The sequence below is a fragment of the Lagenorhynchus albirostris genome, chromosome 19, assembly GCF_949774975.1.
Source record: "Lagenorhynchus albirostris chromosome 19, mLagAlb1.1, whole genome shotgun sequence".
Classification (NCBI taxonomy): Eukaryota; Metazoa; Chordata; class Mammalia; order Artiodactyla; family Delphinidae; genus Lagenorhynchus; species Lagenorhynchus albirostris.
In genome coordinates, this window is record NC_083113.1 from 15,987,352 (window position 1) to 16,014,917 (window position 27,566).

General features: G+C 37.9%; 1 protein-coding gene across 10 annotated transcripts in view; it reads left to right on the top strand.

Annotated features, from left to right (window-relative positions):
- ZNF568 (zinc finger protein 568) overlaps positions 1-27,566 on the top strand; it is a 167,260-nt gene that overhangs the window by 82,666 nt on the left and 57,028 nt on the right. For 8 of the 10 annotated variants that reach the window (XM_060132345.1, XM_060132341.1, XM_060132344.1 and 5 more), the window contains 3 exons: positions 14,176-14,302; positions 14,574-14,669; positions 18,493-21,289. In XM_060132345.1, coding sequence (XP_059988328.1) covers positions 14,176-14,302; positions 14,574-14,669; positions 18,493-20,075 — 1,806 coding nt within the window. In that variant the 3' untranslated portion in view covers positions 20,076-21,289. Of the gene's footprint in view, positions 1-12,985; positions 13,151-14,175; positions 14,303-14,573; positions 14,670-18,492; positions 21,290-27,566 lie in introns of those variants that run through there. The other 2 variants (XM_060132350.1, XM_060132352.1) reach the window with 2 other exon arrangements.

Genomic DNA, 27,566 nt, shown 5'->3' on the forward strand with positions numbered 1-27,566 from the left:
ATTTAAGGTTCCTCCATGGCTTGATAGCACATTCCTTTTTAGCATTGAGTAATATTCCTTTATCTGGATGTACCACAATTTATTTATCCATTCACCTACTAAGGGACATCTTGATTGCTTCCAGGTGTTGGCAATTATGAATTAAAGCTGTTATAAACATCTGTGTTCCCTTTTTTATATATTGTTAGATTAAATTTGTTAGTATTTTGTTGAGGATTTTTACCTCTGTATTAATAAGAGATAGTGGTTGGTAGTTTTCTTTTTCTTTTCTTTTTTTTTTTTTTTGTCTTTGGTATATCAGGGTAATACTGGCCTCATAGAAGGAGCATTCACTCCTCTTCTATTTTGGGAGATTTTGTGAAGTATTGGTATTAACTGTTCTTTGGTGTTTGGTAGAATTTACCAGTGAAGCCATCTAGCCCTGAGCTTTTTTTTGTGGGTAGTTTTTTGATTACTAATTGAATCTCTTTACTTGATACAGGTTTATTCAGATTTTCTTTTTTTCTGTCCTTGAGCAGTTTCATTACTTTGTGTCTTTCTAGGAATTTGTCCATTTCATCTAAATCATCTAATTTGTTACCATACTGTTCTTCATAATATTTCACTATAATCCTTTTTAATCCTGTAATGTTAGTAGTAATGTCTCCTCTTTCATTTCTGAGTTTAATGTTTTGAGCATTCTCTCTTTTTCTTGGTCAGTCAACTTAAAGGTTTGTCAATTTTGTTGATCTTTTCAGGGAACCAATTTTTGGCCTTATCGATTCTTTCTATTATTTTTCTGTTCTCCATTTTATTGACTTCCTTTTTTAAATATTCATTTATTTATTTGGCTGTGTCAGTTCTTGGTTGCGGCACATGGGTTCTTTGTTGTGGCACACAGGCTCCAGAGCACGTGGACCCTGTTGTTGTGGCACATGGGCTGTAGTTGCAGCATGCGGGCTCACTAGTTGTGGTGTGCGGGCTCAGTAGTTGCGAGGCGCAGGCTCATTTGCCCCGCAGCATGTGGGATCTTAGCTCCCTGACCAGGGATCAAACCCATGTCCCCTGCATTGGAAGGTGGATTCTTAACCACTGGACCACCAGGGAAGTCCCCAGTTTTTGTATTAAAGTCTATTTTGTCTAATATTAGTATATTCACTCCAGTTTTTTATGGTTATTTTTTGCATGATATATTTTTTCCCATCAATTTATTTCAGTTGACTTTTATGTTTGAACCTAAAGTATGTCTCCTATAGACGGCATGTAGTTTGATCTTGTTTTTCTATCCAGTCTGACAGTCTCTGCCTTTTTGATTGTTCAATCCATTTACCACTAATGTTGACACTAAATTATGTCTGCCATTTTCCTTTCTCTTCTCCATGTCTCATGTCTTTTTTTTTACATTAAAAAAGGCACTCCTCATGTATTTAATTTAATTTAATTTATTTGTTAACATCTTTATTGGAGTATAATTGCTTTACAATGTTGTGTTAGTTTCTGCTGTATAACAAAGTGAATCAGCTATATGTATACATATATCCCCATATCCCCTGCCTCTTGCACCTCCCTCCCTCCCACCCTCCCTATCCCACCCCTCTAGGTGGTCACAAAGCACTGAGCTGATCTCCCTGTGCTATGCAGCTGCTTCCCACTAGCTGTCTGTTTTACATTTGGTAGTGTATATATGCCCATGCTACTCTCTCACTTCATCCCAGCTTACCCTTCCCCCTCCCTGTGTCCTCAAGTCCATTCTCTACGTCTGAATCTTTATTCCTGTCCTGCCCCTAGGTTCATCAGAACCTTTTTTTTTTTTTTTAGATTCCATATATATGTTAGCATACAGCATTTGTTTTTCTCTTTCTGACTTACTTCACTCTGTATGACAGACTCTAGGTCCATCCACCTCACTACAAATAACTCAGTTTCATTTCTTTTTATGGCTGAGTAATATTCCATTGTATATATATGCCACATCTTCTTTATCCGTTCATCTCTTGATGGACATTTAGGTTGCTTCCATGTCCTGGCTATTGTAAATAGTAAATTTTTTTGTTCTAATTCTTTGAAGAATGCCGTTGGTATTTTGATAGGGCTTGTATTGAATCTGTAGATTGTTTTGGGTAGTATAGTCTTTTCACAATATTGATTCTTCCAATCCAAGAACATGGTATATTTCTCCATCTGTTTATGTCATCTTTGATTTCTTTCATCAGTGTCTTATAGTTTTCTGAATACAAATCTTTCACCTCCTTAGGCAGGTTTATTCCTAGGTTTTATTCTTTTGTTGCAATCGTGAATGGGATTGTTTCCTTAATTTCTCTTTCTGATTTTTCATTGTTGGTGTATAGAAATGCCAGCGATTTCTGTGCCTTAATTTTGCATCCTGCATCCTTACCAAATTCATTGATTAGTTCTAGTAGTTTTCTGGTGGCATCTTTAGGATTTTCTATGTATAGTATCATGTCATTGGCAAACAGTGACAGTCTTACTTCTTCTTTTCCAATTTGTATTTCTTTCATTTCTTTTTCTTCTCTGATTGCTGTGGATAGGACTTCCAAAACTATATTGAATAAGAGTGGCGAGAATGGACATCCTTGTCTTCTTCCTGGTCTTAGTGGAAATGCTTTCAGTTTTTCACCATTGGGTATGATGCTTGCTGTGGGTTTGTCATATATGGGTAGGTTCCCTCTATGCCCACTCTGGAGAGTTTTTATCATAAATGGCTGTTGAATTTTGTCAAAAGCTTTTTCTGCATCTATTGAGATGATCATATGGTTTTTATTCCTTAATTTGTTAATGTGGTATATCACATTGATTGATTTACGTATATTGAAGAATCCTTGCATCCCTGGGATAAATCCCACTTGATCATGGTATATGGTCCTTTTAATGTGCTGTTGGATTCTGTTTGCTAGTATTTTGTTGAGGATTTTTGCATCTATGTTCATCAGTGATATTGGTCTATAATTTTCTTTTTTTGTGATATCTTTTTCTGGTTTTGGTATCAGGGTGATGGTGGCTTTGTAGAATGAATTTGGGAGTGTTCCTCCCTCTGCAATTTTTGGAAGAGTTTGAGAAGGATGGGTGTTAGCTCTTCTCTAAATGTTTGATAGAATTCGCCTGTGAAGCCATCTGGTCCTGGACTTTTGTTTGTTGGAAGATTTTTAATTATGGTTTCAATTTCATTACTTGTGATAGGTCTGTTTATGTTTTCTAATTCTTCCTGGCTCAGTCTTGGAAAATTGTACCTTTCCAAGAATTTGTCCATTTCTTCATGGTTGTCCATTTTATTGGCATATGGTTGTTTGTAGTCGTCTCTTATAATCCCTTGTATTTCTGCAGTTTCAATTGTGATTTCTCCTTTTTCATTTCCAATTTTATTGATTTGCGTCCTCTCCCTTTTTTTCTTGATGAGTCTGGCTAAGGGTTTATCAATTTTGTTTATCTTCTCAAAGAACCAGCTTTTAGTTTTATTGATCTTTGCTATTTTCTTCATTTCTATTTCATTTATTTCTGCTCTGATCTTTATGATTTCTTTCCTTCTACTGACTTTGGGTTTTGTTTGTTCTTCTTTCTCTAGTTATTTTAAGTGTAGGGTTAGATTGTTTATTTGAGATGTTTCTTGAGGCGAGATTATATTGCTATAAACTTCCCTCTTAGAACTGCTTTTGCGTCCCATAGGTGTTGGGTTGCTGTGTTTTCATTGTCATTTATTTCCATGTATTTTTAAAATTTTTGCTTTGATTTCTTCAGTGATCTCTTGGTTATCTAGTAGTGCACTGTTTAGCCTCCATGTATTTGTGTTTTTTACAGTTTTTTTTTTTCTGTAATTGATTTCCAATCTCATAGCGTTGTGGTCAGAAAAGATGCTTGGTACGATTTCAATTTTCTTAAATTTTCTGAGGCTTGATTTGTGACCCAAGATGTGATCTATCCTGGAGAATGTTCCATGTGCACTTGAGAAGAAAGTGTATTCTGCTACTTTTGGGTGGAGTGTTCTATAAATATCAGTTAGATCTATCTGGTCTGTTGTGTCATTTAAAGCTTGTGTTTCCTTACTTATTTTGTGTTTGGATGATCTGTCCATTGGTGTAAGTGGGGTATTAAAGTCCCCTATTATTATTGTGTTACTGTCAACTTCACCTTTCATAGTTGTTAGCATTTGCCTTATGTATTGAGGTGCTCCTGTGTTGTGCATAAACATTTATAATTGTTGTATCTTCCTCTTGGATTGATCCTTTGATCATTATGTAGTGTCCCTCCTTATCTCTTGTAACAGTCTTTATTTTAAAGTCTATTTTATCTGATACGAGTATTGCTACTCCAGCTTTCTTTTGATGTGCATTTGCATGGAGTATCTTTTTCCATCCCTTCACATGCAGTCTATATGTATCCCTAGGTCTGAAGTGGGTCTCTTGTAGACAGTATATATATGGGTCTTGTTTTTGTATCCATTCAGCCAGTCTGTGTCTTTTGGTTAGGTCATGTAGTCCATTTACATTCAAGGTTATTATCGATATGTATGTTCCTATTACTGTTTTCTTAATTGTTTTGGGTTTGTTTTTGTCAGTCTGTTTCTTCTCTTGTGTTTCCCACTTAGAGAAGTTCCTTTAGCATTTGTTGTAAACCTGGTTTGTTGGTGTTGAATTCTCTTAGCTTTTGCTTGTCTGAAAAGCTTTTGACTTCTCCCTCGAATCTGAATGAGATCCTTGCTGGGTAGAGTAATCTTGGTTGTAGGTTTTTCTCTTTCATTACGTTAAGTATATCCTGTCATCCCCTTCTGGCCTGCAGAGTTTCTGCTGAAAAATCAGCTGATAACCTTATGGGGATTCCTTTGTATGTTATTTTTTGTTTTTCCCTTGCTGCTTTTAATACTTTTTCTTTGAATTTCATTTTTGTTAGTTTGATTAAGATGTGTCTTGGTGTGTTTTTCCTAGGGTTTATCCCGTATGGGACTCTCTGTGCTTCCTATACTTGGGTGACTATTTCTTTTCCCATGTGAGGGAAGTTTTCAACTATAATCTCTTCAAATATTTTCTCAGACCCTTTCTTTTTCTCTTCTTCTTCTGGGACCCCTATAATTCGAGTGCTGGTGTGTTTATTGTTGTCCCAGAGGTCTCTGAGATTGTCTTCAATTCTTTTCATTCTTTTTTCTTTATTCTGCTCCTCGGCAGTTATTTCCACCATTTTGTCTTCCAGCTCACTTATTTGTTCTTCTGCCTTATTCTATTATTGATTCCTTCTAGTGTATTTTTCACTTCAGTTATTGTGTTGTTCATCTCTGTTTGTTCTTTAGTTCTTCTAGATCTTTGTTAAACATTTCTTGTATTTTCTCAGTCCATGCCTCCATTCTATTTCCGAGATTCTGGATCATCTTTACTCTCATTACTCTGAATTCTTTTTCATGTAGATGGCCTATTTCCTCTTCATTTATTTGGTCTTGTAGCTTGCTCCTTCATCTGTGACATATTTTTTTGCTGTCTCTTTTTTTTTTCTTTTTTATGAGTGGGATATTATTCCTGTGTTACTGGTTGTTTGGCCTGAGGCTTCCAACACTGGAGTTTGTAGGTTATTGGGTAGAGCTGGGTCTTGGTGCTGAGATGAGGAACTCTGTGAGACCTCACTGCGTTGAATATTCCCTGGGGTCTGAGGTTCTCTGTTATTCCAGTGGTTCAGACTCAGAACTCCCACTGCAGGAGCTACAGCCTGACCCCGTGCTCATGAACCAATATCCTGAAAGCCACCTGGGGTGGCAAAAAAAAAAAAAAAGAACAATAGCAAAGTAAAAAATAAAATTAGACTAGGAAACTAACAGATATGTTAGGAAGAATATAAAATTTTAAATATAGATGTATAAACAACCGGAAGGTACATCTGTACCAAAATAATAAAAAAGAGGAGGGAAAAGAAATAGATAAAAAAGGAGGGGGGGAAAGGCCTTGGCTGTGGAGGGCAGGGCCTAAGCAAGGGTGAGGTTTGGGTGGTTGGTGCGGCAAATGCTCAGGACCCACAAGGCTGGAAAAGGCCCTGGGGGCTGTGGGGGGTGAGGCTTAGGCTCAAGGAACAGAAGAGGCTCAGGTGTGCCCCCCACCCCTGGTCTCAGAGGGCAGCAGACTCTCTTGTGTTTCCAATTGTCTATCTTGAATTGGGGAATATTTTTGGGATTCTGAGACTTCCTGCTGACTTGGAGAAGTATAATATGATGGATAAAAACATGGGCTCTGCAGCTACACTGCTTGGGCTGGAATCTCTGCTCTACCACATAGTAGCTTTATGACCCTAGGAAAGTTAACTCTTAGTGCTGGTTTCCTTACCTTTCAAATGGATAATAACAGTAGCTACTTCATAACCTTATTAGGGGAATTTTGGAAGTTAATATATCTAAAGAAATTCTAACAATGCTTGGCATATAAGTACTCAATAGATGACAGTGATGATGATATTGATGGTAGTAATGATCATAGAGATAGTTTCTAAGAAACATTAATTGTGATTCAGCTTTGGGTAATTTCCATTTGTATTTCCCATTTTTCTATCTTATTTATACTGTTTCTTGAATATTCTCCCAAATATGGGATATATATTTCTTTCTTAGAGCCTTTGCAGGTAAAGATTTTTCCTTATTTGGATACTGAAGTTTTTAAATGGAGAGGAAGAGTTGGTTTTTGTGATCAAGTAACATTCTTTTCTAAAAATTTATCATTTGTTTTTTAGTTTCTGTCACACCACTCTCATAGTTTTGATTCTCATCCCACAACTGTAAATATAAGCAAGAAACAAAAACCTAAGACGCTTTCTTTGATGCTTAATGGTTGATTCTGACCTTGGCCCTTTACCTACCATGTATGTTCTTTTTTTTTGAATTTTATTATTTTTTTAATACAGCAGGTTCTTATTAGTTATCTCTTTTATGCATATTAATGTATATATGTCAATCCCAATCTCCCAATTAATCCCACCAACAACAACAACACAACTCTGCCCCCAATTTCCCCCCTTGGTGTCCATACGTTTGTTCTCTACATCTGTGTCTCTATTCCAGCTTTGCACACAGGTTCATCTGTACCATTTTTCTAGGTTCCACATATATGTGTTAATATATGATATTTGTTTTTCTCTTTCTGACTTACTTCACTCTGTATCACAGTCTCTAGATCCATCCACGTCTCAACAAATGACCCAGTTTCCTTCCTTTTTATGGCTGAGTAATATTCCATTGTATATATGTACCACTTCTTCTTTATCCATTTATCTGTCGATGGGCATTTAGGTTGCTTCCATGACCTGGCTATTGTAAATAGTGCTGCAGTGAACATTGGGGTGCATGTGTCTTTTTGAATTATGGTTTTCTCTGGGTATATGCTCAGTAGTGGGATTGCTGGATCATATGGTAATTCTATTTTTAGTTTTTTAAGGAAGCTCCATACTGTTCTCCATAGTGGCTGTATCAATTTACATTCCCACCAACAGTGCAAGAGGGTTCCCTTTTCTCCACACCCTCTCCAGCATTTGTTGTTTGTAGATTTTCTGATGATGCCCATTCTAACTGGTGTGAGGTGATACCTCATTGTAGTTTTGATTTGCATTTCTTTAATTAGTGATGTTGGCAGCTTTTCATGTGTTTTTTGGCCATCTGTGTGTCTTCTTTGGAGAAATGTCTGTTTAGGTCTTCTGCCCATTTTTGGATTGGGTTGTTTGTTTTTTTAATATTGAGCTGCATGAGCTGTTTATATATTTTGGAGATTAGTCCTGTGTCCATTGATTCATTTGCAAATATTTTCTCCCATTCTGAGGGTTGTCTTTTCATCTTGTTTACAGTTTCCTTTGCTGTGCAAAAGCTTTTAAGTTTCATTAGGCCCCATTTGTTTATTTTTGTTTTCATTTCCATTACTCTAGGAGGTGGGTCAAAAAAGATCTTGCTGTGATTTATGCCAAAGCGTGTTCTTCCTATGTTTTCCTCTGAGAGTTTTACAGTGTCCGGTTTACATTTAGGTCTTTAATCCATTTTGACTTTATTTTTGTGTATGGTTTTAGGGAGTGTTCAAATTTCATTCATTTACATGTAGCTGTCCAGTTTTCCCAGCACCACTTATTGAAAGTCTGTCTTTTCTCCATTGTATATCTTTGCCTCCTGTGTCATAGATTAGTTGACCATAGGTGCATCAGTTTATCTCTGGGCTTTCTATCCTGTTCCATTGGTCTATATTTCTGTTTTTGTGCCAGTACCATATTGTCTTGATCACTGTAGCTTTGTAGTATAGTCTGCAGTCAGGGAGTCTGATTCCTCCAGCTCTGTTTTTTTCCCTCTAGATTGCTTTGGCTATTCCGGGTCTTTTGTGTCTCCATACAAATTTTAAGATTTTTTGTTCTAGTTTTGTAAAAAATGCCATTGGTAGTTTGATAGGGATTGCATTGAATCTGTAGATTGCTTTGGGTAGTATAGTCGTTTTCACAATGTTGATTCTTCCATTCCAAGAACATGGTATATTTCTCCATCTGTGTCATCTTTGATTTCTTTCATCAGTGTCTTATGGTTTTCTGAGTACAGGTCTTTTACCTCCTTAGGTAGGTTTATTCCAGGTATTTTATCCTTTTTGTAGCAATGGTGAATGGGATTGTTTCCTTAATTTCTCTTTCTGATCATTTGTTGTTAGTATATATGAATGAAAGACATTTCTGTGCATTCATTTTGTATGCAGCAACTTTACCAGATTCATTGATTAGCTCTAGTAGTGTTCTGGTGGCATCTTTAGGATTATCTATGCGTAGTATCATGTCATCTGCAAATAGTGACAGTTTTATTTCTTTTCCAATTTGTATTCCTTTTATTTCTTTTTCTTCTCTGATTGCCATGGCTAAGACTTCCAAAACTATATTGAATAATAGTGGCAAGAGTGGACATCCTTGGCACAGGGATATTGGCTCGGTGCTTTGTGACAGCCTGGAGGGGTGGGATAGGGAGGGTGGGAGGGAGGGAGACGCAAGAGGGAAGACATATGGGAACATATGTTTATGTATGACTGATTCACTTTGTTATAAAGCAGAAACTAACACACCATTGTAAAGCAATTATACCCCAATAAAGATGTTAAAAAAAAAAAAAAAGAGTGGACATCCTTGTCTTGTTCCTGATCTTAGAGGACATACTTTCAGTTTTTCACCATTGAGAATGATGTTTGCTGTGGGTTTGTCGTATATGGCCTTTATTATGTTGAGATAGGTTCCCTCTATGCCCACTTTCTGGACAGTTTTTATCATAAATCGGTGTTGAATTTTGTCAAAAACTTTTCCTGCATCTGTTGAAATGATCATATGGTTTTTATTCTTCAATTTGTTAACATGGTGTATCACACTGATTGATTTGTGTATATTGAAGAATCCTTGCATCCCTGGGATAAAACCCACTTGATCATGGTGTATTTTCCTTTTAATGTGCTGTTGGATTCTGTTTGCTATCATTTTGTTGAGGATTTTTGCATCTATTTTCATCTGTTATATTGGTCTGTAATTTTCATTTTTGGAGTATCTTTGGTTTTGGTATCTGGGTGATGGTGGCCTCATAGAATGAGTTTGGGAGTGTTCCTCTGCAATTTTTTGGAAGAGTTTGAGAAGGATGGGTGTTAGCTCTTCTCTGAATGTTTGATAAAATTCACCTGTGAAGCCATCTGATCCTGCACTTTTGTTTGTTGGGAGATTTTTAATCACAGTTTCAATTCCATTACTTGTGATTGGTCTGTTCATATTTTCTATTTCTTCCTGGTTCAGTCTTGGAAGGTAACACCTTTCTAAGAATTTGTCCATTGATCATGTTGTCCATTTTATTGGCACAGAGTTGCTTGTCATAGTCTCTTATGATGCTTTGTATTTCTGTGGTGTCCATTGTAACATCTCCTTTTTCATTTCTAACTCTATTGATTTGAGTCTGCTCTTTCTTTTTCTTGATGAGTCTGGCTAATGGTTTATCAATTTTGTTTATCTTCTCAATGAACCAGCTTTTCGTTTTATTGAGCTTTGCTATTGTTTTGTTTCTATTTCATTTATTTCTGCTCTGATCTTTATGATTTCTTTCCTTCCTCTAAGTTTGGGTTTTGTTTGTTCTTCTTTCTCTAGTTCTTTTAGGTGTAAGGTTAGATTGAGTTTTTTTTGTTTCTTGAGGTAAGATTCTATTGCTATAAACTTCCCTCTTAGAACTACTTTTGCTGCATTCCATCAGTTTTGGATCATCGTGTATTCATTGTCATTTTGTCTCTAGGTATTTGTTGATTTCATCTTTGATTTCTTCAGTAATCTCTTGGTTACTTAGTAACGTATTGTTTACCTTTCATGTGTTGTGTTTTTTCCTTTTTTCCTTGTAATTTATTTCTAATTTCATAGTGTTGTGGTCAGAAAAGATGCTTGATGTGATATCAATTTTCTTAAATATACCGAGGCTTGATTTGTGACCTAAGATGTGATCTATCCTGTAGAATGTTCCATGTACACTTGAGAAGAAAGTGTAATCTGCAGCTTTTGAATGGAATGTCCTATAAATACGAATTAAATCTATCTGGTCTATTATGTCACTTAAAGCTTGTGTTTCCTTATGAATTTTCTGTCTGGATGATCTGTCCATTGGTGTAAGTGAGAGTTAAAGTCCCCCACTATTATTTTGTCACTGTTGATTTCCTCTTTTATGGCTGTTAGCATTTGCCTTATGTATTTAGGTGCTCCTATGTTGGGTGCATATATATTTATAATTGTTATGTCTTCTTCTTGGATTGCTCCCTTGATCATTATGTAATGTCCTTCCTTGTCTCTTGTAACATCCTTTATTTTAAAGTCTATTTATCTGATATGAGTATTGTTACTCCAGCTTTCTTTTGATTCCTATTTGCATGGAATATCTTTTTCCATCCCCTCACTTTCAGTCTCTATGTGTCCCTAGGTCTGAAGTGGGTCTCTTGTAGACAGCATATATATGGGTCTTGTTTTTGTATCCATTTAGCAAGCCCATGTCTTTTGGTTGGAGCATTTAATTCATTTACATTTAGTGTAATTATTGATATCTTTGTTCCTATTACCATTTTCTTAATTGTTATGCGTTTGTTTTTGTAGGTCTTTTTTTTTTTTTTTTTTGCCGTATGCAGGCCTCTCATTTTTGTGGCCTCTCCCATTGAGGAGCACAGGCTCCGGACATGCAGGCTCAGTGGCCATGGCTCACGGGCCTAGCCGCTCCACGGCATGTGGGATCTTCCCAGACTGGGGCACGAACCTGTGTCCCCTGCATAGGCAGGCGGACTCTCAACCACTGCGCCACCAGTGAAGCCCTGTAGGTCCTTTTCTTCTCTTGTGATTTCCACTTAGAGAAGTTCTTTTAGCATTTGTTGTAGAGCTGGTTTGGTGGTGCTGAATTCTCTTATCTTTTGCTTGTCTGTAAAGCTTTTGATTTCTCCATTGAATCTGAATGAGATCCTTGCTGGATAGAGTAATCTTGGTTGTAGATTCTTCCCTTTTATCACTTTTAATATATCATGTCACTGCCTTCTGCCTTGCAGAGTTTTGCTGAAAAATCAGCTGTTAACCTTATGGTAGTTCCCTTTTATGTTATTTGTCATTTTTCCCTTGTTGCTTTTAATAATTTTTCTTTGTCTTTAATTTTTGTCAATTTAATTACTATGTGTCTTGGTGTGTTTCTCCTTGCATTTATCCTGCCTGGGACTCTGCACTTCCTGGACTTGGGTGGCTATTTCCTTTCCCATGTTAGGGATGTTTTCACCTATAATCTCTTCAAATATATTCTTGGGTCCTTTCTCTCTTTTTTTTCCTTCTGGGACCCCTCTAATGTGAATGTTTTTGCGTTTAATGTTGTCCTAGAGGTCTCTTAGGCTGTCTTCATTTCTTTTCATTATTTTTTTCTTTTTTCTTCACATTTTTATTGGAGTATAAATGCTTTACAATGTTGTGTTAGTTTCTGCTGTATAACAAAGTGAATCAGTTATATGTATACATATATCCCCATATCCCCACCCTCTTGAGCCTCCCTTCCACCCTCCCTATCCCATCCCTCTGGGTCGTCACAAAGCACTGAGCTGATCTCCTTGTGCTATGCAGCTGCTTCCCTCTAGCCATCCGTTTTACATTTGGTAGTGTATATATGTCAATGCTACTCTCTTACTTCATCCCAGCTTTCCCTTTCTGCCATGCCCTCAAGTCCATTCTCTACGTGTGCATCTTTATTACTGACCTGCCACTAGGTTCATCAGTACTGCTCTTTAAAATTCCGTATATATGCATTAGCATACAGTATTTGTTTTTCTCTTTCTGACTTCCTTCACTCTGTATGACAGATTCTAGGTCCATCCACCTCACTACAGATAACTCAATTTTGTTCCTTTATATGGATGAGTAATAATCTATTTCATTCTTTTTTCTTTATTCTGTTCTGCGGCAGTGAATTCCACCATTCTCTCTTCCAGTTCACTTATCCATTCTTCTGCCTCCGTTATTCTGCTATTCGTTTCTTCTAGTGTATTTTTCTTTTCAGTTATTGTATTGTTCATCTCTGTTTTTTGGTTCTTTAATTCTTCTAGGTCTTTGTTAAACATTTCTTGCATCTTCTCCATTTTTGCCTCCATTCTTTTTCTGAGGTTTTGGGTCATCTTCATTATCATTATTCTGAATTCTTTTTAATGGAAGATTGCCTATCTCCACTTCATTTAGTTGTTTTTCTGGTGTTTTATCTTGTTCCTTCATCTGGTACATAGTCCTCTACCTTTTCATTTTGTCTATCTTTCCGTGAATGTGGTTTTTGTTCCACAGGCTGCAGGATTGTAGTTCTTTTTGCTTCTGCTGTCTGCCCTCTGGTGGATGAGTCTATATAAGAGGCTTGTGTAAGCTTCCTGATGGGAGAGACTGGTAGTAGGTAGACTGGTGTTGCTCTGGTGGGCAGAGCTCAGTAAAACTTTAATCCACTTGTCTGCTGATAGGTAGGGCTGAGTTCCCTCCCTGTTGGTTGTTTGGCCTGAGGTGACCCAGCACTGGAGGCTACATGTTCTTTGGTGGGGCTAATGGTGGACTCTGGGAGGGCTCCTGCCAAGGAGTACTTCCCAGAACTTCTGCTGCCAGTGTCCTTGTCCCTGTGGTGAGCCACAGCCACCCCCTGCCTCTGCAGGAGACCCTCCAACACTAGCAGGTAGGTCTGGTTCTCCTATGGGGTCACTGATCCTTCCCCCTGGGTCCTGATGTGCACACTGGTTTGTGTGTGCTCTCCAGGAGTGGAGTCTCTGTTTCCCCCAGTCCTGTCTATTTCCTGCAGTCAAATCCTGCCAGCCTTCAAAGTTTGCCTCTCTGGGAATTCCCCCTCCTGTTGCCAGACCCCCAGGTTGGCAATCATGACATGGGGCTCAGAACCCTCACTCCAGTGGGTGGTATAATTGTGAGTCACCCACCCAGTGGTTATAGGATTTGATTTTATTGTGATTGCACCCCTCCTGCCATTTCATTGCAGCTTCTCCTTTGTCTTTAGATGTGGGGCATCTTTTTTGGTGAGTTCCAGTGTCTTCCTGTCAATGATTTTCAGCAGTTAGTTGTGATTCCGGTGCTCTTGCAAGAGGGAGTGAGCACACGTCCTTCTACTCCACCATCTTGAACCAATCTACCATATATGTTCTTTACAACCACTCATATCCTTCTGCCATGGATTCAGCTCCCAATTTTCAGTTGATGGCTAACAAATTCTCATCTCCTTTCTTCATACCTCCAGCTGCATAGTGGACATTTCCATCTGGAAGTCCTAGAAATATCAAATTTTGCATGTTCAAATTTTCATACCTCTCCTCCTTCCTCCAGCTTTATTTCTCCTCCTTCCCCACTATTTCCAAGTCCTCTTTCTTACTAGATTACATAATTGCTTGGACAGGTTCTGAGCCAGTTACCTATGAATCATGTCTATGTCATCTCTGTCACAGCCTAGTATAAATCAATGACCACTATTTCCAGCTTCCTGAATAATAGATAATGAATTCATCAGTTTGCTGATTCAGTAATTAACATACTTCTATAGGATATTTCTATTACGGTATATTTTTTCCGTATAGTATAAATACAAAATTACGTAAATATGCAAGCCTGATATATGGTATCTGATCAGCTAAATGGGTTCTTAGATGTTTTGACCACAGTGTTTAGTTTTGATGACTTCAAATTGTCTTTTTACAGGGAACAGTAACATTTAAGGATGTGGCTGTGGACCTCACCCAGGAGGAATGGCAGCAAATGAAACCTGCTCAGAGGGACTTGTACCGTGATGTGATGCTGGAGAACTATAGCAACCTAGTCACAGTGGGTAAGGGTAACTTTGCAATTTTACACAGAATTCTTTTCTATCTTTGAAATCTGTGACGACTTCAACTTGCCAGATGTCTTTAACTAGCCTTCCCTTTCTTCATTTCATTGTATGTGCTTGTCTTTAGGGTAAAGGCTAATTACTTTGTCTCACTGTGGAAGTTCCTCCATCCTCATCTTTCATAGCCCCTCAAGTCCCCAGGACTCAACCCAAGGTCTGGATGGTTGTCTCCAGCATTAATATCCAAGTCCTTTGTTGTCTTTCATAATAGGCTGCCAAGTCACCAAACCAGATGTGATCTTCAAGTTGGAGCAGGAAGAGGAGCCATGGGTGATAGAAGAAGAAATGCTTGGGAGGCCCTGTCCAGGTGAATAAGTGAAAATGCAGGTCTGAATGAGAAAGACACATGACAGTTGTTCAGGGGGTTGATACCATTTCACATTTTCCAAGATTTGCTTAAGTCTTCTACAGTGACAAAAGGTATGAATGCCTTGGATTATGGTGACACTTCCAAATACTGTATTGGAGCTATCTTCCTTTTTTCAAATTTTAGATACCAAAACTTCCCTAGTTCATTTACAGTGTTACTTTCAGGATTAGTATCCCTCTCTATGATCCTTAAGCTCTCTCTTTGCTTTGTGTTCATAGGGTTTTTTCTTATGCATTCAGTATTTGGTGGATGTATAGTATTTTAAAAACACATTTGTTTCAGAGTTAGATTCCTTTTCTTTCTATTTTGAAAAGCCTCAGATTTGTTTTGTAACAATACTCACACTTTCCATTGTACTTCACAACTCTCACAATCCCACATAGGTTTAAAAGTTTCTGGCTTACAAATTGTTACCTCCTTCCTGCTTATTTACACCTTTCATTCCTTTAATTTTTTTGAAATATAATGTATGCACACTTAGTTAAAAAATATAAACAGTCCAAAAGATAACATTGAAAAGTGAGTGTCTCTTACCCTTGACACTCAGTCCCTTTCTTTTCCCAGTTGAGTACACTTTTGTTTTTAGAGTTGTGCTGGCTATTCTTTTTTTTGTTTTGTTAATTTTATTTACTTATTTGTGTCTGCATTGGGTCTTTGTTGCTGCACGTGGGCTTTCTCTAGTTGCAGCGAGCAGGGGCTACTCTTCATTATGGTGCACGGGCTTCTCATTGCGGTTGCTTCGTGTTGCAGAGCACGGGCTCTAGGTGCATGGGCTTCAGTGGTCGTGGCACACAGTCTCAGTAGTTGTGGCTCGTGGGCTCTAGAGCACAGGCTCAGTAGTTGTGGCGCATGGGCTTAGTTGCTCTGCAGCATGTGGGATCTTCCCAGACCAGGGCTCGAACCAGTGTCCCCTGCATCGGCAGGCAGATTCTTAACCACTGTGCCACCACAGAGGCCCTGTGCTGTCTATTCTTGATTGTTTATTTCACCATAAGAATTTTACATTCAACTATCTCTTTCCAGAGAAAAACGTGTTGGATTTTTTGGTGGGAATGTGTTAGAAGCATAAATTAACTTTCGGAGCGCTGACATCTTTATAACGTCGAGGTTTTCTATCCAAGAACGTGTTCTCTGTCTTTGTTCAGATCTGTCTATTTTTATGTCCTTCAGAAATGCTTTCCAAGGTTCCCTTTATACCTTTTGTAAATTTCTTACTAAGTTTATACCTAAGTAACAGACAAGAGAAAAAAATCAGTACTAGAAGAATTGGAAAGGGCCCTGTAAAACCATCTTTATTTATAGATGATAAGATTATATCCCTTAAAACACAAGAGAATCAACTGCAACAAATAGTAAGAGAATCCAGTGATACAGTAGGGTATCAAATTAACAAATAAAAATCAGTAGTTTTCATGTATACTTCAACAACCAAGTAGAAGATATAAGGAAAAGGAAACCACATTTATAGTCATAACAATATAGATAAAATACTATTCTGGGCATGGGCTCATGGAGCTTATAATTTAGTGGGAACTGGAGTCCCTGAGGTTTTGCAAACAAGCAAATATCTTTTTTTAAAAACCTTTATATTTAGTTGATAGTTGGCTGTGTATACAATTCTTGAGCCATACTGTCTTTCCTAGAGGTTTTGTAGACAGTTCCCTGAAGACTTTAGATAGTCCTCTGCTGCCTCTTGGCTTTGAATTGTTGCTTGGAGAAATCTGAAGCCTGATTGTTTTCCCTCATAGGTGACTTGATTTATTTGCCTAGATGCCCATAGGTTTGTTTTTCTTGAAAGCTTTAAAACTTTATGAGGCTTATTGATCAGTCAGTATCAGTTTTTCCTGTAAGCTTGTATATTCATGTTTTTTGATTCTTGTAGTGTGGTATAGATCTGAATACTGGTTCCTTTTATAACTACATTCCTCATCTTTTTTTTTTTTTTTTTTTTTTTTTTCTGTGGTACGCGGGCCTCTCGCTGTTGTGGCCTCTCCCATTGCGGAGCACAGGCTCCGGATGCGCAGGCTCAGCGGCCATGGCTCATGGGCCCAGCCGCTCCGCGGCATGTGGGATCTTCCCAGACTGGGGCACGAACCCGTGTACCCTGCGTCGGCAGGCAGACTCTCAACCACTGCACCACCGGGAAGCCCCATTCCTCATCTTTGAATAAGGTTATTTCCTGCTGGACCCACTATTTACAGAAGGAGAGTGCTGGAGATTGTCTAGAAAAATACTCTTGAGCTAGTAGGAAGCCTCTGTTGCTCTGTTGACTTCCTCTGTCATACAAGTTTTGGTGTTAAGAGTTGGTTTGCCCTTTACTTCTTCTGAATCAGAGATTATTAATGGCATGCTTCCTCTAGCACTCAGTATCTCTTCTACCCTCCTATGCCAGCATCCTGCTTATACAAGAATAATGGCTATTTGCATCTCCTTGTATAGCTCTGCCTTCCCTACCATTTGACAGGGCCAGAAGAAGACCATTATGTTCCTGCCACCATGCAGTCTTAACACATCTGGATTCCACTGTTGTAAAAAATGACTCATTCATTCTGTCCACAGGGTGTTCCATCTGTTTTGGAGAACTCTGTTCACCATGCTTTCTGTCTAAGATAAGAAAGAACAGCCAGTGTCTGGGTTTCTTCCCTACCTGGTTCAGTGTACCCTTATACTTTCCTTATACTCTGGAATTGGAGTTTATCTGTCTTTTAGTTTTATTGAGGATATATTTTCTTTTTTGTTGCTTCTTCGTGTTTGCAGAGAGGAGAGGACACAGAGGTGTTTAATTCCACCATATTGAAACAGGAATTCCTCTTCTATATTTGATCCTGTGGATCACCCTTCCTGGAAATGTCTTCTTTTCTCTAAAGGATTCTGATTTCTCCTCAGTTCCTGTTTATTTTTTCTTATTCCTTTATGAACTGTGTTTTACATGACTCCTTTTCTCCAGCCCTTACTGAGCATTATCCAAAATAGTTCTAAATTACATATAGACTCCTTTTTCCTTTATGTACCTTCATGATATAGATGTATTTATGCCTTCAAATCAGTATATAACTCCAGGCTTTAAATTAATCCTCTGTTTTTAAAGCCCCACTCTTATCCCTGCCTTTTAAGTACCTAAATCCTCCAATTTTTGAGCTTTTCTAGTGTTTTGTTGTCAAATCACTTTGTTGTTGGACGTTTGCATCTTCATAGCTCAAAACTTGAATTTCTTAGCTAAGCTATCAGTTGACAGTTTTCTTACCCTTTTGCCTTCCAGGATTTTGTTGAAATGTCTTGTTTACCCTTATTTTTACTCCTATTTCCTTTGTTCTAATGGGTTTAAATCTTTATTTTTTACTGTCATTTCAATGGAATTTTAAGAAGTGGGAGAAATAAACATATACATTCGATCTGTTTTGTTTAACCACAAGTGTTAATTTTATCCTCTAGTCATTTGACTTGCTATCCAGTCATTTATGTGTTTGCCCTTTCATCTTAATTATTCTATTCATTTTACTGGTATCTGCATTGTATGTTTTTTAAATCAATCAGAGCAGCTTGGGCCTATTAATGGCAGTTTTCTCTCCATAATATTATCTATAGGAGTTAACTTCTCAAATCTTAGAAACTAGGGACATTTGCACTTTGGATTTCTTTCATATTGGGAGACTAGAGCCAATATCAAAGATCAACCCCACTTTGACAAATTTCTGAAATGTTATCAATAATGCAATAGGAGAAAAATTCAGAAGTTATAATTTTTGGTCCTCCATTTTAGAAGTTTGGGAAGATGATGAACAGATCAAGGAGCAGCAGGAAACACTTGTGAGGAAAGTCACATCCATCTCCAAGAAAACTCTAATTAAAGAAAATGTCATTGAATGTAAAAAAGTTGCAAAAGTATTTCCTCTGGGCTCAGACATTGTTACTTCAAGACAAAACTTCTATGAATATGACTCATTTGATAAGGGTTTTGAACATAATTTAGACTTACTTAGTTATGAGAAAGGCTGTATAAGAGAGAAAAGTTATGAGTGTAATAAGTATGGGAAACCATTTTACCATTGCTCATCACATGTTGTATCCCCCTTTAAGTGTAATCAGTGTGGACAAGACTTTAATCATAAATTTGACCTCATCAGACATGAGAGAATTCATGCTGGAGAGAAACTGTATGAATGTAAGGAATGTGGAAAAGCTTTCAGTAGGAAGGAAAATCTTATTACACATCAAAAAATTCATACTGGGGAAAAACCATATAAGTGTAATGAATGTGGAAAAGCTTTCATTCAAATGTCAAACCTTATTAGACACCAGAGAATTCATACCGGAGAAAAACCTTATGCATGTAAGGATTGTTGGAAGGCCTTCAGTCAGAAATCAAATCTCATTGAACATGAGAGAATTCATACTGGAGAAAAACCCTATGAATGTAAGGAATGTGGAAAAGCCTTTAGCCAGAAGCAAAATCTTATTGAGCATGAGAAAATTCATACTGGCGAGAAACCTTATGCATGTAATGAATGTGGTAGAGCTTTTTCTCGAATGTCATCTGTTAATCTGCATATGAGAAGTCACACAGGGGAGAAACCCTATAAATGTAATAAATGTGGAAAAGCCTTCTCTCAATGCTCAGTATTTATTATACATATGAGGAGTCATACAGGGGAGAAACCCTATGTATGCAGTGAATGTGGGAAAGCCTTCTCTCAAAGTTCATCCCTTACTGTACATATGAGAAATCATACAGCTGAGAAACCCTATGAATGTAATGAATGTGGAAAAGCCTTCAGCCGGAAAGAAAATCTCATTACACATCAAAAAATTCATACTGGAGAGAAACCTTATGAATGTAATGAATGTGGGAAAGCTTTTATTCAGATGTCAAACCTCATCCGACACCAGAGGATTCATACTGGTGAAAAACCCTATGCATGTACAGTATGTGGGAAAGCCTTTAGTCAGAAATCAAATCTCACTGAACATGAGAAAATTCATACTGGAGAGAAACCCTATCATTGTAATCAATGTGGAAAAGCTTTCAGTCAGAGACAAAATCTCCTTGAACATGAAAAAATTCATACTGGAGAGAAACCATTTAAATGTAATGAATGTGGTAAAGCCTTCTCTCGAATCTCATCCCTTACTCTTCACGTTAGAAGTCATACAGGGGAGAAACCGTATGAATGTAATAAATGTGGAAAAGCCTTCTCTCAATGCTCATTACTTATAATACATATGAGAATTCACACCGGTGAGAAACCTTTTGAATGTAATGAATGCGGGAAAGCATTCTCTCAAAGAGCATCCCTTTCTATACATAAGAGAGGTCATACAGGTGAGAAACGCCGAGTGTACTAAATGAATAAAGGCCTTCTCTTAAATTCAATCCATGCTTTACTTAACTTTAAAATATCTTGGCATAGTCTCAAAAAATGAAAAAGATCTTTATGAAAAAATTGTAAAGTTTTGTTGAAGGGCAAAAGACTTGAGTAAATGGAGAGAAATACGATGGATGTAGATGGAAAAACCCAATATCATAAAATGTCTTTTCTCCCCAAATTAATCTATGGACCTAATATAGTTCCAAACATCTAACAAGAATTTTCTAGGGTCTTTACCAAATGATTCTAAAATCCATATGAAATAAAAGTCTATGGATTGCTGAGACAATATTGAATAAGAACAGAGAGGACATACCTTCTACCATATACTACACGTATTATGAAGTTATGGTCATATAATAGTGTGTGGTATTAGAACATTAATGGATAAGTAAAAAGGATTTACAGAATAGAATGCCTAGAAGTAAATGAATGAATATATGCAAACTTGTTATATATATATATTAGACATGACATCGTGAATCAGTAGAAGAATGACGGCCTAGTCAATAAATACAGTTGGGAGTATTTGAATCTCCATATTGGGGAAAATAAATTTACATACAACCTTACAACATATAAAGAAAAAGAATTCCAAAGGATTTGAACACTGAAATGTGAAAAGCCAAACTCTGAACTTCTTGAAATGAAATAACAGGATATTGTCTATGACTTTGAGGCAAGGAAATATTTTTTAAAAGGACCCTGCCATTTCACTTCTGGATATACATCCTAAAGAAATTCATAAATATGAATAAAATATATATATATATATCTGAATTGAAAACAACATATATATTGAAGGGATAATGGATGAATAAAATGTGACATATTCAAATAATGGAATGGTATACAGCAGTTAAAAGAAATGAGCTTGGTTTGTATTGTGTAACATGGTTGTTATCTAAAATAATGTTGAGTGAAAAAAAAATCAAGATCCAGATGAAACATACCATATAATAACCTTCATGTAAATTGGAGTGAAATCATTCACAAAGAATAGAATTGTTTTTATTATTGAAATATGTATGTAAAACTATTTTAAATGGATTAAAAAGGACACATACCAAATTATTGATAGTGTTGTCTCTGGCAGGAGATTAGGATTGAGGGTGTTGGTCAAAGGGGGCTTTTAGCTTTACTTGTAATTTTTATGCCTTAAAAAAAGATGAGTAGCATATAAAATAAATCTTAAAAGTTAATGATACACAATGGTGATATGGATGTCTTATCTTAATAGTGTTTTTGTACTTATTTCTCAGGATTTATGGGCTAGGGGAAGCCTATACCCAGAGAATAAAATGTTACAATGGATTCATATGCCCTATCAGGTGCTGAACTATTTTTTGAAAACTATTTCCAGAAAAGTAGTAATTAAAAGTGATAGTTCTGTTTACTATATAATATGAAGTTAACATGTTTTATCAATCCCATGATGCTTTTTCCCCCCACATTTTCACATTCTGAATTTAGAACTCAGTTTTCAACCAAGTATATCTTAGATTCAAGGAAGTATATAATTATTTATTAAAAATTTGAAAATCAGAGGGCAGTGTGACAAATCAAATGTGATTTTATTTACTATTTTGGGGCATCATCAAGGTCTAATGATACCTACTCTCTTAATGTGTCTTGCTGACGTCTTTTGAATTTTCTGGTCGATTTACGACCCCAGGATTTTTTTTGATGGCAGGTGTCATTTACAGGCCTGCAATTATTTTGAATATTAAGTGACCATTAGCGCTGGGTTTAAAGCTGCTGTTGTGTGAAACGGCCAGAAGGCGGCAGCATTTCTCCTTACCAAATCTGGTTACTAGGGCAACAGAGCCATAATGGAAGTTGTGCTGTAAGTTGTAAGTTAGGACGGAAAGTGCCAGGAAAAGCCCCTTAAGATTATGTCTCATTACTTCTTGTTCGTTTTTTAATTTAATTTTTTATCACAGCCAAATCTGATTACAATGTTTTGTTTGTTCTAGGTGTGCAAGATATGGTTCTTTACTATTTTAGGGCGTCATCAAGGTCTAATGATCCCTACTCTCTCAATGTGTCTTGCATTATTTGGCAACTGACTTGTTGGATTCATAGCTAATAAGTTAGTAATATGCTTAGAGTTATTGTGGAGAAAAAAGATTTTCCTGAGAAATTAACTCTACAATATTAGTCTTGCACTGTAAGTTTCCATACAACCAGCATAAGCATTAATATCATTGTTAATTATTACAATATTTTGAAACAAGAAAGCCTTTTATAGGCCATTTTAAAATATTTATTTATTTACTTGGCTGCATCGGGTCTTAGTTGCGACACACAGGATCTTCATTGAGGCATGTGGGATCTTTTGTTGCAGTGAGCAGGCTCCAGAGCACATGGGCTCTCTAGTTGTGGCACGTGGGGTCTCTAGTTGTGGCACACAGGCTCTAGAGTGCGTGCTTAGTAGTTGCGGTGCGTGCCTTGTGGGATCTTAGTTCCCCGACCAGGGATTGAACCGAACCCACGTCCCCTGCATTGGAAGGCAGATTCTTAACCACTGGACCACCAGTCCCAAGAAAGACTTCTATTTTCTTGAGGTGGCCATAAGCAATCATGTAAAATTGCTTCACTCTTCTACAACCCTTGTTTTATGTACCTATCTAGTTTTGGTTGGAAGCAGTGGTGGTCTAAGACCCTGAGCAGTAATAAGAGTTTCGCTCAAAGGATCTCATTCTCTGTAACAATACATGAATCACCCCTTCAGGTAATTTTTTTTTTTAATTATACCACCTCTACAATATTACTTGACATGCGGGAAACCATTAGTGCCTTTTTAAAAACATGATTAGGATTGGCGATGTCGTTCAAAAGGAATCTTTAGCTTTGAATGTTTGAATGTCAGCCACATTTATTTTAAAGCTGATTTCACAAAACTAAATCTTTCTCAAACTAAATTTATGAAGTACAAGCATGAGTAATGTCAACTTTACTTTTATTAGGTATTTCTGAAGACTGACAGTGACTTATAATTGTAAATAGCAGGTGCTGATTTTTATGAAACCATTAACAAAACTTAAGTATCTAAATGAGTGTTGTAATTTCATAATCTCTTCTTTCATAGATTTTGTGCTAAGTCCAATTTTGCCAGCACACTTTTTTGTAGACTTCTTTTTTTAAAAAAATAGTTTTCAAAGTTCATATGTTATATACATAACAAGATCTGTATATTTTTAGTTGCAAAACTTTTATTTTTTGGTCTAAACTGTCATTTTTCACTCTGATTTTCTTCTTTTTAAAAATAATTAATTAATTAATTTTAATTTTTGGCTGCGTTGGGTCTTTGTTGCTGCGTGCCAGCTTTCTCTAGTTGGGGCAAGCAGGGGCTACTCTTCATTGCAGTACACAGGCTTCTTATTGCGGTGGTTCTCTTGCTGCAGAGCACGGGCTCTAGGCGCACGGGCTTCAGTAGTTGTGGCACATGGGCTCAGTAGTTGTGGCTCGCAGGCTCTAGAGTACAGGCTCAGTAGTTGTGGCACACAGGCTTAGTTGCTCCACAGCATGTGGGATCTTCCCTGACCTGGGCTCGAACCTGTGTCCCCTGCATTGGCAGGTGCATTCTTAACCACTGTGCCACCAGGGAAGTCTCCTGATTTTCTCCTTCATGTTTTTTATTTTCATTTTTGTTTGTTCGTTTTTTGCTGCATCATGCAGCTTGCGAGATCTTAGTTCCGCGGCAGTGAAAGCACAGAGTCCTAACCACTGGACTGCCAGGGAATTCCCAATTCTTCATGTTTCTTTATTTGGCTCATATCTCATTTAAATCTTCTGCCCCTTTACATAGCTTTGGAGTCAACAGAAAATTTTAAAATTTCACCCGCATTCCATAAGGACTACCTTAGGGGCCTCTTTTAGCCTCTCCCACTAAGAGTGGCTGTGCTTATTGGGTGAGATAAAGTGCCTGAGAGTAAACCTGAATCTCAAGTCTAGGAAGGCTGTTCTGCTGACTATATGTCAACAAGAAAGTGATCTGGTCTCTAAGTTTTTTCCCTGTCCTAAGGAATAGAAATAAGGTCTAAGTGACTGAGATAACATCTGAAAAAAATCATTAATCAAATTATGATAAATCCCTCTCCACTTGGACACATGTGAACTGCTGCCTGGAGAATTTCCATTCTAGGTTTCAGACTTGATTTGAAGTTTGCTGATATGAAAGATGAGGAAAAGAGAGATAAAGGATAGCTCTTACATTTTTGTGGAGAGCAACAGCTGGATGGTCACCATTTGCTAAAAATGCAGCAGACTAGGGAGAAACATTTTGGGGTAAAGATTGGAGGATAGAGTCGAGTTCTATTGTGGACATTCTTTTACCTTGTATCTGCCAGAAGCAGACCTTAAGATGAGGATCCCTATGCAAGTTGTTTATTAAGGAAGTTCTCCCAGTAAGAATGGTAAGGGCATGAAGAAGCAGGACAGTAAAGTGGAAGTTAAGGGTGTGATCTCAGCTGTAGTCCTGCCATGGGTCGTTTCAGCCCGATCACTAAGGAAACTCTAGAATGTAAGTTATGCCTTAGACTTGTCAAGATTCCCCCCTCATTGTACTGCCAGCTGCTGAGGATCTTGACTGCTGACAACTCACAGCTAAATTCCTCTATAGGAGTTGCTCTTGCACAAAGAGAGCTGGGTCGTGCACGGTTAACACTGCCTCCCCAAGGGCAATTTAGAGCAAGTCCAAAGAGCCAATGCAGTCCTAGAGCTCCCCAACAGATTGCAACCCTATCACAGATCAACTTAACCTTCCACCCAATCTGCTTCCTCTCAGATTCTGTTTCCCAGGCAACCTGACTTAAGACAGGCAGACATTTTACAATAGCCAAGTCTCAAACTGAAATAAAAATTTTAAATTCATTTAAAAATGAATAAACTCATCACATGTTAATATGATAACATTTTATGAATAGTAATTATTTTCCAAAACAAAAATAATGAGAGTGGCATCATTATATAATTTTTTAGATACCTTTAATAATTTAATGGAAAACAGCTGGTTTCTCCTATCTGCATTCATTCTGTAGCAATGTCACATGTTATATAGACTGGGAGACTCTACACTCATGAGAGAATGAAAGTGAAAAAGGAAAATAAAGTCTTGGAATTACTATGGAAATATTTTGACCTAAGGGACCCCTAGGGATTCTCCAACCACTCTTTAAGAACTGCTGTTTTGGGCTTCCCTGGTGGCGCAGTGGTTGGGAGTCCGCCTGTCGGTGCAGGGGACATGGGTTCGTGCCCCGGTCCGGGAAGATCCCACATGCCGCGGAGTGGCTGGGCCCGTGAGCCATGGCCGCTGAGCCTGCGCGTCCAGAGCCTGTGCTCCGCAACGGGAGAGGCCACAACAGTGAGAGGCCCGCGTACCGCAAAAAAAAAAAAAAAAAAAGAACTGCTGTTTTGACATCTGCCCTGGTTTCTTCAAAAACTCTTTGTTAATGGACTAAAAAGTTGTGAAGGGAGGGGAACTGAGGAGAGGTGTTGGCATGCTATTTAAATATATAAGTGGTCCTAGATAGAGGATTTGAGAAACAAGAATAGTGGGCAAAGAAAATGTTAAAATGTGAATAAATAGAACAAATATTGACAGTGGAACAGAATAGCAGAATTGACTTATGGCATTAAAAACGACAGTGAAATTACTGGAAAACACTGGCATATGATTCACAGGATTGGTGTGGCTTTGATTTAAAGTATTTTAGGCCCCTTTTTTATTAAAGCTAATGTTTTGAGATACAGATTTAGAATGTAAGAGACCTCAAATAACAGTGCCTTAAAATTAAAAACTGATTTTTTTTATCCTTACTTCAGTAGTCTGAAGTTAGGTAGTACAGAACTGGTACGATTTCTCTTTCTTGTTTTCCAACACTCCTAGGGTGGTGACCTTATTCACACAGCCCAAGATGGCACACTGTCATATTCACATCCCAAGGAACCAAGTGGAAAAGGGAGCAGAGAGGCACATCAGTTTACTCTAAGGACAGGTATCTGAAGTTGGAGACATTACTTTCCTTCACATTTTACTGGCTAGCACTTAGTAACAAGAACAGAAATAGCTGCAAAGCCAGCTGGGAAATTACAAAGACATAACATCCAGCACTGATGATTATGCAAGTAAGTGAATGGTAATGATGTGAAATATATGACTCTTTTGGAAATTAAAGTTTTCATACTGATTAAAAAATTCAGGATTTCTGGTTTCAGCTCTGACATTTAAGGAGCTTGGAAGTCATTGCTCCCATCCTTACAACAAGGAAGAAAAAAACCTGAACAAACTGAAAGTCAATGACTTCCCCCCGCCTCTGAACTCTGGGAACCAACAATTATTACTATTATTTTTTTAAGATTTTTTGTGTGTGTGTGGTACGCGGGCCTCTCACTGTTGTGGCCTCTCCCGTTTTGGAGTACAGGCTCCGGATGCGCAGGCCCAGCGGCCATGGCTCACGGGCCCAGCCGCTCCGTGGCATGTGGGATCTTCCTGGACAAGGGCATGAACCCGTGTCCCCTGCATTGGCAGGTGGACTCTCAACAACTGCGCCACCAGGGAAGCCCTAAAGAGTTTTTTTAAGGGAAGTTTTCAGTTAACAGGAAAACTGAGGGGAAGGTACAGTGATTTCCCATATACTCCCTGCCCCCACACATGCCTAGCCACCCCATTACTAACATCCCCCACCAGAGTGGTACATTTGTTACAATTGATGGACCTATTTTGACACATCATAATCACCCAAAGTTCATAGTTAACATCAGGGTTCACTCTTGGTGTTGTACATTCTATGGGTTTGGACAAATGTATCCACATATATCCACCATTATAGTATCATACAGAATATTTTCACTGCCCTTAAAATCCTTTCTGCTATTCATTCCTCCCTCACCCCAACCCTTGGCAACCACTGATCTTTTTGTCTGCATAGTCTTGCCTTTATAGTTGGAATCATATAGTATGTAGCCTTTTCAGATTGGTTTCTTTTACTTAATAATATGCATTTAAAGTTCCTCCATGTCTTTTCATGGCTTAATAGCTTATTTCTTTTCAGCACTGAATTGTCTGGATATGCCACAGTTTATTCATTCACCTGCTGAAGGACATCTTGGTTGCTTCCAGGCTTAGGCATGTATGGATAAAGCTGCTGTAAACATCCGTTTGCAGGTTTTTGTGCAGACAGAAGTGTTCATCTCTTTTGGGTAAATATCAATACCAAGGAGTGTGATTGCTGGAATATTTGATTAGAGTATGTTTAGTTTTATAAGAAACTGCCAAACTCTCCTCCAAAGTGGCTGCATTGGCTTCCCTGGTGGCACAGTTAAGAATCCTCCTGCCAATTCAGGGGACACGGGTTCGATCCCTGGTCCAGGAAGATCCCACATGCCATGGAGCAACTAAGCCCGTGTGCCACAACTACTGAGCCTGCGCCCTAGAGCCTGCGAGCCACAACTACCGAAGCCCATA